At 46.1% G+C, this 10,040-nt stretch overlaps 1 protein-coding gene across 1 annotated transcript in view; it reads left to right on the top strand.

Moving 5' to 3' along the window:
• The window catches only part of SIK2 (salt inducible kinase 2), a 109,487-nt gene continuing 99,447 nt past the window's right edge, over positions 1 to 10,040 (top strand). The window contains exon 1 of the mRNA XM_019510443.1: positions 1 to 150. Within this exon, the coding sequence (XP_019365988.1) occupies positions 1 to 150 (150 nt within the window). The remainder of the gene's footprint in view (positions 151 to 10,040) is intronic.

Below are 10,040 nucleotides of genomic sequence, written 5' to 3' on the forward strand. Positions count from 1 at the left end.
ATGGTGATGGCCGAGCCCCGGCGGCCCCCCGCGCTGCTGCCCCGCGGGCCCGGGCCCGTGCGCGTCGGCTTCTACGACATCGAGGGCACGCTGGGCAAGGGCAACTTCGCCGTGGTCAAGCTGGCGCGGCACCGCATCACGCGCAGCGAGGTCAGCCCCCGCCGGCCCCAACGGCTCCTGCCCCCCCCCCGGAGTGACCCCGGGGCTCCTGAGGGGCGCCCCCTGCCGGCCCTGCGGGTGCCCCTGCAGCCGGCGCAGCCCCAGCCCCTGGGGCAGCAGGAGCCCCACAGCTTGGGGGTTTTTTGGGGGGGGTCTTTATTTCTGCTGGGGCAGCACTGGGTGGCACCCCCGCCCTGGCCCGGGCCGTGGCTGTGCCCCGTGGCTGGAGGGACCTGTCGCTCCGCTGGGGGCGCGGGGGTCCCTGCCCCCCCGAGCGAGGGGCAGGGGCAGGTTCGCGGTTGGTTTTCTGCGGTGGCAGAGTTTTGCATCTAAACACTTACTTAATTGGGTGTTTTTGGTTTTTTTGTTTCCTCTTTTCCATGGGGAGGTGGATGTGGGGCGCGGGTTGGTCGTGCAGGGAGAGGCGGGCGCCTGGGTGAAGTGGGGCCGGGCTCGTTGGGTGGGTCGAGGAGGGAGGAGAGGAACAGAACTTTTTAGTAAGGGCGAAGGGACCTCCCACCTGAGCACGGCACAAGTTGGTTGCGGCCCCGCTTGGTTTAGCAGCGCTGGGGCCCGCACAAAAGAAACCGGGCGGCGCGCTCGGCTGAGCAGCTCTTCCTGATGGGAAGACGCTCCGATTTCCAGCCCGCCCTAAGCTAGTGGGTGACTGTTGTCCTTGTGTGTCCTGGAGTCCTTCGCTCCCCAAATGGCCCCCTTGCACAGGCAGCTGGTCTCCGTTAAACTCGCGGTGGAGGAAACCTAGCTTATATGAGGCTTGTATCAACATTTTCCTTGCATGTCTGCACTGCAGGAAATGCTGCACTCCGTTTCTGTTCAAACTCGTTTGGAAAAATCATTTTAGAAAAGTCTTTCCTGATGTGAGAGTCTCCTCTTTTCCGGCCCCGGCTCCCAGCATTATGCACTGGGTTCCCGTCCTTGCAGCCTAGGCACCTTGAGGCTGCCTGTTTACTTGGAGGCAGTCGCTTCGTTTGTTTGTGCACTTTGTCTTCACGTCCACCGAGTCAACAAGTCTGGCAAACCCAAGCTTATTTTCCAGTCCAGTTTTTAGCAAGCTCCAGACGTGGGGAGTACCTGAGACCTGACTGCCGTGCAAAATCCGGCCTGTGCTTGAGAACCTGCGCACCGGATTTGTGCCTTGCAAACCCCAGCCGTAAACCAAAAACTCGATATTGCTAGCGCCAGATAAAAGTGAAATGCAAACTGAACCAGAACGTGTGCGTTAGAAGGGAAAGTAGGCTAGAAGGTAGATGTGCAGATGAGTTTTACATTAAATGTGAAACTTTATATTAATACAACACTTAAACATGGGTAATTAAGCACTTGAGTGAAGAAATGTAAATTGCCAGGGATGAAGGAGTTGCATTTGTAACAACAGCAGGTAGTTCAGCGCCCTTCTCGAGCAGGATCCTTGGACGAGGCTGCCCCTTGTATTCACAACCTTTTGGTCTGCTTATTGTCTGTACTTCTTAGGCTCTGAAGTTTGTAACAGGACCTTTCATGCAGCCTGTGTTGTATCACAGGATGTTTCTGTGATCAGACGATGAGCTGGCTAATGAAGTATCCACCAAAGAGCACAACTTATGGTATGCTCAGGACAGAGGCGAAAATAAGTCCGCTGGAGGAAACCAAAATAGCCGAGACGCATAGAAAAAACACCCATGAGAGGGACGTTTAGAAAGATTTGAGCTACTTACTTTTCGAGGACAGTAAGTGGTGACAAGAACTGTAAAATAATAGGTAAAAACCAGTCTCCTCTTGTTTACTGTCTCCTAAGAGGAAGCAGACACCAGCTGGAATATGAGCAATACACTTCTTGCATGCCGCTTATCTTCATTTGGGTTAAGTGTACAGGCACTCTTAGGCCCCAGTGCCTACCCTGTAACCTAACTGTGCTTCTGTTGTACTCTGTTTAAGTGCATACTTGGTGAAACTTGGACCAGGAGCTGTCAGTTTTGAGGCTTCTGAGGAAGCCCTGCACTGACTGGGTCTTGTCAATTTTGAGGCTGCTATTAGAGGCAAAAGGCATTCTGAGAGACAAAGTACAGGACCTTAATGAGATCTAAGAAGCTTAGGGTAGGCTGCTGCTGCAGTTAATGAGCATGGCGTGCAATGAGTTCAGGTAAGTGCAGAAACTGTTGTTTTTTTTATTATTATTAATCCCTCGGTTATGCATTTTAAATAGAGTCCACGGTACTTAAAAGTATAACTAACCCGTGGAACTGTCTCCCCAAAGGCTGAGTCTGAAAGCTGTCTAAGGATGAGTACATGGTAATGTTAGCTATCGCTTGGTGCGGGAGAATAAACGCTTCTGACTAATCAGTTCTCTGGGTTCAGGATATAAGCCAGCCACCAGCTGCCAGAACTTGGAAAAACTTCTCCACTAGGCATGTGGTACCTAACTGGGTTCAATGTGGTTTGCACCTTCTAGTGAAGCATCTGGTGATGGCTTCTGGAGGAGATGGGATGCAAGATGAGTTGGGCCGTCCACCATACTTCTGAATGCATAGCGGGGTGCTACTCGGCACGTGGAAGGATAGCACCTTTTTTCCTACCTTCGCTATGCCTCTCAGTTTGGTTTATATCCAGAACAAATTGATCCAAAATAGCCTAGAACTGATGTACCTGCCTTTGTGCAAACCCATACTGCAGAACTGCTGCAGCATGGCAAAATGGGCTTGCACCAGCATGACTTAGTCCAGGCATGAATAAGGCTTTACTCTAATGTGGTGCATCTTTAATAGAGATTTGTATCAGGTTAACTATACTAGGCATAACCTAGTTAAGGGGTGGGGTCTCAGGCTTTTGGCTGTTATGTGCAACCCACACGTCACCTGCTAATAAGAGAAACTGGGGGCTTTTTTTCTGTGTCATAAGGCCCTGAAGGGTCTTCAGAATATTGTGTGCATGAGTAGTTTCAGGGCTCATTTTTCCTGAAAGATTCTGGATGGCTGGAGAACTAGAAGCATAGCATCTGGACTAAAGGGAAACTAAAAGGTTGTGGAGCAACCAGAGTTCAAACCCAAGACTAGCACTTTGGTTTGACATCTCTTTAAAGCTAGATGCCTGCCCTCCTGTCCAGGGTGAAGGCAGCTCCCACTCCAATTCTCTAAGCCTCCAATGAGAACAAGGTAGGAACCAGTGATCCTGATATTTCTAAGTTTAAAAAGCAAGAAATATTTCAAAAGGCCTTCAAGCTTTTAGACCTCTTTAAACAGAAAAATAAACAAGGGTGCAATGCAGCAGTGTTTTTCGCCTTTTCTAGGTCACCTTTCAGGTTGTTTTAAAGCACTTAGTTACCCTAAATCCTGAAGTTCTTGTGATACTGGGGGGGTATGACTTCTGCAATCAGAAGTGATTTGTAGCCTGAACAAGATCAGTCTGCAGGAATCGAGAGACTTGCGTCGTTGTCCTGAATCGGATGTGTGCTGGGTGGTGGCTTGTACATGTTGGCCATGCTAGAGAAATGAGAATTCACTTGTGCATCACGTAAGCCTTTATGTGCTGTTTTGACAAGGTTGGTGCTGCATTACGACATTTCTCTGGGAAGGCTAGCGATTACCAGCTACCAAGCTGCATGTGTGTCCGTCGTGGAGCGAGACTATTTTGTCATTCAAACTTCGTCGTGCAAATATGTAAAATAGGAAAGTTAGCTCCAGTCTGAAGCAACGTATCTGGTTTGAATTAAAAAAAAGATTTTAACACACTTCCCCTCCCCTCCCTCTCCCCCACTGATGGGACCCTACCAAGGTTGCACATGGAAGTGAGCAGCTTCTGCCCAAGACAGAATTTATATCTGCAGTTTTACAATATTTCCCAGTGATTTTTTTTTCTCTTAAACTTTCTGCAGATCTAGCAAAGGGCAGGAAAGAGAAGTAAGGCGTCAGAATGGACTGAGGTGTCTAATCTGATTTTAAGGATTGGAGCGGGGAGCCAGCTGCTGCTCTTCTCTCTTTCAAATGAAAGCCATATATTGTCTGCAACTACACATTCAGTTATATTCTAATACAAAACTTCCATCAGTCTTACGGTATAGATACCAACATGTTTTGCTGCACTTTTTGCTCTGAAAAAAATCCTGCCACTTATGCACATTCAATTTTAGTTTATTCATTATAATAAGTATTTGTAAAGAGTCCCTTGATTCATTAGAAATAAGAAGCCGTTAATAATTTTTGATTGATGTTTTATTTGATCTGAACTCTTTGTATTGCCAAGAAGCAGCTACTCTTGGTCAGCAGAGTACCATGTTTGGGATTGTTTCAGACATTCAGGCGAGTGAGCTAACAGAAAGCTAAATGAAACAGCCACACCTGTAGAATTATGTTTTGGATCAAAGTGCTAGGCAAGTGACAGCTGGCATTGTGAATGAGCCATCCTGAAACTTGCAGTATTTCAACCTTTCCCAGAAAGAAGTCTGTGGATATCACGCTTTATCTGCTGACCCATCTATGTAGCTGGTGGGAGAATACTGCTGGAAGTCTGTTAAATCCTTTGGACAGGATGACTCGCTGACTCCGTCTAGGCTTGACAGAGTGTAGCCATTGCAGTAGGCCAGCGGAGGGAAACCCCGGGGACAGCTCATCCCAAGAAGGCAACACAAATTGAAACTGGAGCTTTGCTGTCTGTTACTAATAAGCATTAGACTAGAGGAAGGAAGTGCTTTCAGGTGTCACGGGGGAGCTGTGCAGAGTGAGGGCTCTTGATAAGCGTGTCCCATTCAGTGTTCTTTTAAATTGCACCGTAAGCTAAATTATTTGCAGTTAAAAAGAACTGTAGCGCGTCTCTGGATTTTCAGAAGAGAGCTGGAAGACCACTGATGTCCGAAGTGCCCGACACTGACTTTGTTTGGATCACCTCTTACTTGATTAAATATGGAGATATGACAATCAGGCTCATCTACAGCATTTTGGTGCTGAGTAACACTGAAATGAGATTTTTGCTCTCATTAAGGTGATTAAGCTCTTCTGAAGATATCCTCAGATTTTAGAACAAGCATTGGCTTGTCAGGGTCTTTGACCCGCTCCTGTATGTGGATGCACTGCGAGCAGACTGAACACAGGTGTCTGCAACTTACCTACCCGGTATTTAAACCAACGATAAGTTTTAGCAACATAATTTTTGCAGCTTTTGAGAGTGTGGGGACTGTGGAGCTCCAGTTTAATGGTTTGGCCTTCAGATGAAGGAGTTGTTTTCACGCTTTTTTGCCAGTCTTCAAGACAAGTTATATTGTTGGACTTTTAAATGCATGCAGCTGAGTAGGATACAGAGAGACCACGTTAATGTGAAACTGAATCGATATTTATAGCATGATTTGTATCTCCACTTCCCAACTTCTGTGCTGTGCTATCATAAAGAATTTGTTCTGAAGGTGACACTTCTGTGGTTCGTTCTGGGTTTTTTTCAGCCTAGTGATAATTTTTGCTTTTCAGTGAGCAAAAGCTCTTCAGTCACTGGAACTCAGTATAGGTTTAAAAAATAAAAGTACCTCTTCCACTCTCCATAATAATTTTTTTCATAATTTCTTTCCCCCTTTTTTGGCTGAAATCGATACCACTATGGTTATAAACCTAATGGAGAACACACAAGAAGCATCTTTTACAGTTTTAATTGATGAAGAGATTATTGCTGGAAAATAGAAGCCGTTTCACAGTTTGTGTCTCTGCCTTGGTAAATGTTCAGTTTATCAAGAGCTTAGAGGAATAGGGGGTTTGAAAAAAGAAAGAACTAAGCGCACTTTTGCTGACATTGGGAGCTAGTGTCTTGTGCAATGCCAAATGTTGTGCCTGATATCCATGGGGAAATGTTTCTTTACTGGAAACTGTACTGGATGAATTTAAAAACAGAAATGTTTCACTGTGAAAATGCAGGAGCCGACTGTGCAAGCGCTAACCCTGTTGGAAGGACTGGCAGAGCTTGTACGCTTTTAAGTTCATTATTTTTTTCCAAGCCGAACAGCTTAACCAGCTTTGGTTCAGCAACTTGTAACTGCAAGTCTGAGAGACTTTTCCTGGGGCAGGGAGAAGGGAGGGATGGAAACTAAAACGCAGAAGTTTGCATTCATGACATGACAGCAGTTGGGATGAATTGATAAAGATGAAGCAAGAGCTCAGGGTTGCACAAGGCGCAGGCTGAAGCAAGGAACAGCTCTGTTCCTGCCTCCTCCAGGGTGTCTTAAAAGGCTGCCAAAAGCCTCCTTGCTCATTCTCCTGCTTTCCACCACCCTTCACTGGCTTCCTTTTCTGCGTCAGCCCTAAGCACCATCTCCTTCCCTCAGAGGCTTTGCACAACTTGGTTGTGGGCCTTTTCTGTGGATTAGTTTTCTTTTACATGATAACTGCAGGGAAGCAATAAAAGCCACTTTAGTTCAGCTGTATCTTCAGTTAAAGCAATCTCAGAAAGGAGGGAAGCGAGAAGAAACTGTGCAGTTGCTTAAGACAGGGTAAAAACCCATGGGGAGCCCAAGAGGGCAGTGGGAGAGGCGAGATGCCCCCTCCAGAGCAGGCCTGCATGGATTAGACTCCTGTTGAAGAGCATACGATGGCAACGCTAAAAAGTGACCAGCAATGACGGTTGGATTCTTGCATTAAATTTTCCTGGTGAGTGCACATATTTGGGATTTATATTGCTAAGCAATTTGAACACAAACTGTCTTATCTAAGACACCCCTCCTCTCTTAGAAGTCTAGTGGTGAGTGAACTAATAAGAACAGTCCCGACTAACTTGGGGAGAGGAGGGTGTCAGTGAAAATCGCATTGGGCTGGGAGGTATCTGAGATAACAGCACTGCACCCAGCTCACACCTGCTCCTGTTCAGAAAGGCCAGGCGTGCTTCTGGCTGCTGCTGCTTTTGCAGTGAGCCGGTAGAAAGCAAATGAGAGGAAGTAGGGAGGAAATCTGACCCGCAAAGGTTACTCCTCCACCTCCTCCCCCCTCGCCTCCATTTTTTTTCAGTAACCTTTACCTACTGTGTATTTAGGGATCAGGGTTTATTTAAATGTTTGTTTTTTGGTTGCCTTAATGTCTTGCAATTTCCTAAGAAACTCATTTTATAGCCTTAGTAGCTTGTGCTTGCATAAAACCTGAGCAGCTGTCAAGTTTCCTGAGCAGTAAAGAGAAAGGGAGGAGGAAGGAGTCCGAAGCTTCTGGATTTGTGTTCCAGTTTTTTTGTAAGTGTCCGAATGTGTGTTTGCGTCCCCTGTTCCCACATGGGCTTTAATCATCCCGGAGAGGGGAGTTGTTTGCCCCTCTGAGATCACAGATGACGAAAAAGTGAACTGCTGAGAGCAGAGGCAAATAGCATCGAGCGCAGCCTAGGCCCTGTTCTGGCAAAGATGGACATGGGTGCTTAATTTCAGACTTAGGCAGTTGTGTTTGACTTGGATGGAATTGGAATGAATTTCCTTTCATCTTCCTCCTTTGTACTTGGAGCAGGGGGCCAGCTTGCACGTATAAACCTCATTCGGGCTCAGGGTCTAATTTAAGGCAATCCGACATAATGAACCATTGGAGGGAATGGAAGAAAGGGCAGGTGAAGGTAACATAAATGGGAACGCGTGGCTGTGCAGACTGGCTGCACATGTGTTTAGATTTGCATCACTTCTATTTTGTTTTTGAATTACAAGATGAAAACGGAGATCAGCAATCCCAAGCAGCTGTCTTCCTTGCTATCACTTACTCCTTTCCATGGGCCTCGCAGTCGAATTGGGACTTGAGTCTTCTCATCCTTCCCTGCGGAAGCATCATGGAAACGTATTCAGGGGGAGCGGTCGGTGCTTAAGGGCTGTTGAGGAAGAAGCATCCCGGGTGCATGTGGAAGAAGTGGCCAAGCAGCCAAACAAGGCTGGCTGGGGTGGTGAGGTGGCAGGGTGCTGCAGTGAGATGCAGGAGGAGGTTGGCATACTTGCATTCAACCTGGGGAGGTTTAAACAGTGTCATGTCTCCAGCAGTGGCTATTTCCCTATGTTTTTAGAGGAAAAATCCAGAATTCCAAAAGTGGAGTAATATGGACAAACCTTTTCTGTAATACTGGGAATATGTTCTGAAGCCTGGGTCCATGTTCCTTGATGGACCTTCTGCCCCATCTAATGACAATGGCTGTCAGTTCATGTGAATATTTCATTGCTTTTTTTTTAATTACACTAAGCTCTTGGACTCCATTCTGATTTTTGGCAAGGAGTTCCAGATCATTCAGTTTTTCAAAGGCTATGAATTATTTCTTTTACCTTTGGGTTTGACAGCAATGGTAAACCCCCAGTGAGAGATCAAAATAGTGCTTCTGTTCGAGCCCATCTCTCGCAGCCTGTACTCGTGTGCCATCTCCGCCAGGCAACAACCGAGTACAAACAGTCTTTAAAAATAGAAATAAGGCTTGCTGTCCCCCCCCACTCAAAAAGCTAAATCACTTAATCGGTTCATGGTGTGTTTGCTTTATTTCTGTCATTTTTGTGGGCGGGTGGTGAGGGCAGGTGTGTGTACATGTGATGGGGTAACCAAAGAAAAGCCAAAATAAACTAGCACAGTGGTTCTGACTGCAATGAAGCCCTTAAGCATCCTTATTCGGGTAGCAAGGTCCTTCTACAGATTTGGTCTCCTCTGCCTGCCAGCTGGCCCCCATAGTTTCCCAACGTCCCAGTTTCTGTGGAATACAGCTGTAGTTGGGTCATGATGTATTGCGGCAGAAGCAATTTCTCAAGGAATCAGGCCCGACTCCATGGAGGGCTTTGAACAGCAGAAACGATCTCCCTTTTGCATGTTCATTGGTCATAAACCTAGCTGATATTTTATCAAAATGGACCCAGTCTTTTCATATGTGCGTTTTTGCACGGCCGTGTTGGTTTTTTGTTGCCTCTCCCTGCATTCTTAACATAGTATTCAAGGCGAGGGCATACCACTGATTGATTTAATATTTTTTTCAGTCCTGTTTTCTTGTGCATTCTTTAACTATCATGTTATTTCCTTTTTTTTTTTTTTTAACCTTTCTGTTTAAAACAAAATGGGGAATCCCTTACTTATAGCCCTGTGCAGCTTAGTTCTCTGATATTGACTAAAATAAAGTCGGAAGGAACCAGATCTCTCTTCTAAATTATTTGGACTCTAATTTAATTGACAGAAGTATCCCTGGAGAACATCCCTGTTCCTCAACAGGCTAATTACTGCCATTTTTTATGTACAGAACATTAATCACAGTTAAAATAAAAATATGTACCATTACAGGCTGCATTAGTAAGACATGTTTAGATTGCACTCACTGAGCCAAGAAGTTCGGTTTAAATTTTACTTACAGATGAAATCTCGACCTCACTGACTTCAGTGCATTCTGAGTGAAGGGTGGAAAACCTAATTCTACTGCCATTTTAAGTGAATGAAAATACTGTCTTGGTCTTGCTAATGGCATTTTGATTGTGGTGGCGTCTCAGTTGTCCCGGGCGGAGGGATCCTGCGTACTCCCTGCCAAGTTCACAGATTCTTGGAACTGCCTAGTCATCGGCTTGTATCTCAGGCTTTGGTAGATAGCTTGAGAAACACGTTTGGTTAGGCTCCCTTTGTAACGCTCCCCTTCCTCTCACTTGTATGAGAGGTGATGGACTTGGACCACAGCTGCCTAATGAGTTTCTGAAAGAGCTGAAATTAGAGATTGGAGCTTCCTGACTTTGGGCCCATCCTCAAGCCAGAAGGTACACTGATTCCCCCAAAATAACAAATCCAGGGTTGTTTTTGATAACACAGGTATCTGAGAGCTAAAAAGGGGGGGCTTAGAAGCTACGTGTCTTTAACATATATTTTTGGGGGTACTTTTCTGTATGTCAGTTGATTGCACGGTGAAAATAGACCAGTCGTTCCCACTTTAGTTTCTAGTCTGTT

This window comes from Gavialis gangeticus, unplaced genomic scaffold (assembly GCF_001723915.1).
Source record: "Gavialis gangeticus isolate Ggan-Ray unplaced genomic scaffold, GavGan_comp1, whole genome shotgun sequence".
In the NCBI taxonomy this organism is placed as follows: domain Eukaryota; kingdom Metazoa; phylum Chordata; order Crocodylia; family Gavialidae; genus Gavialis; species Gavialis gangeticus.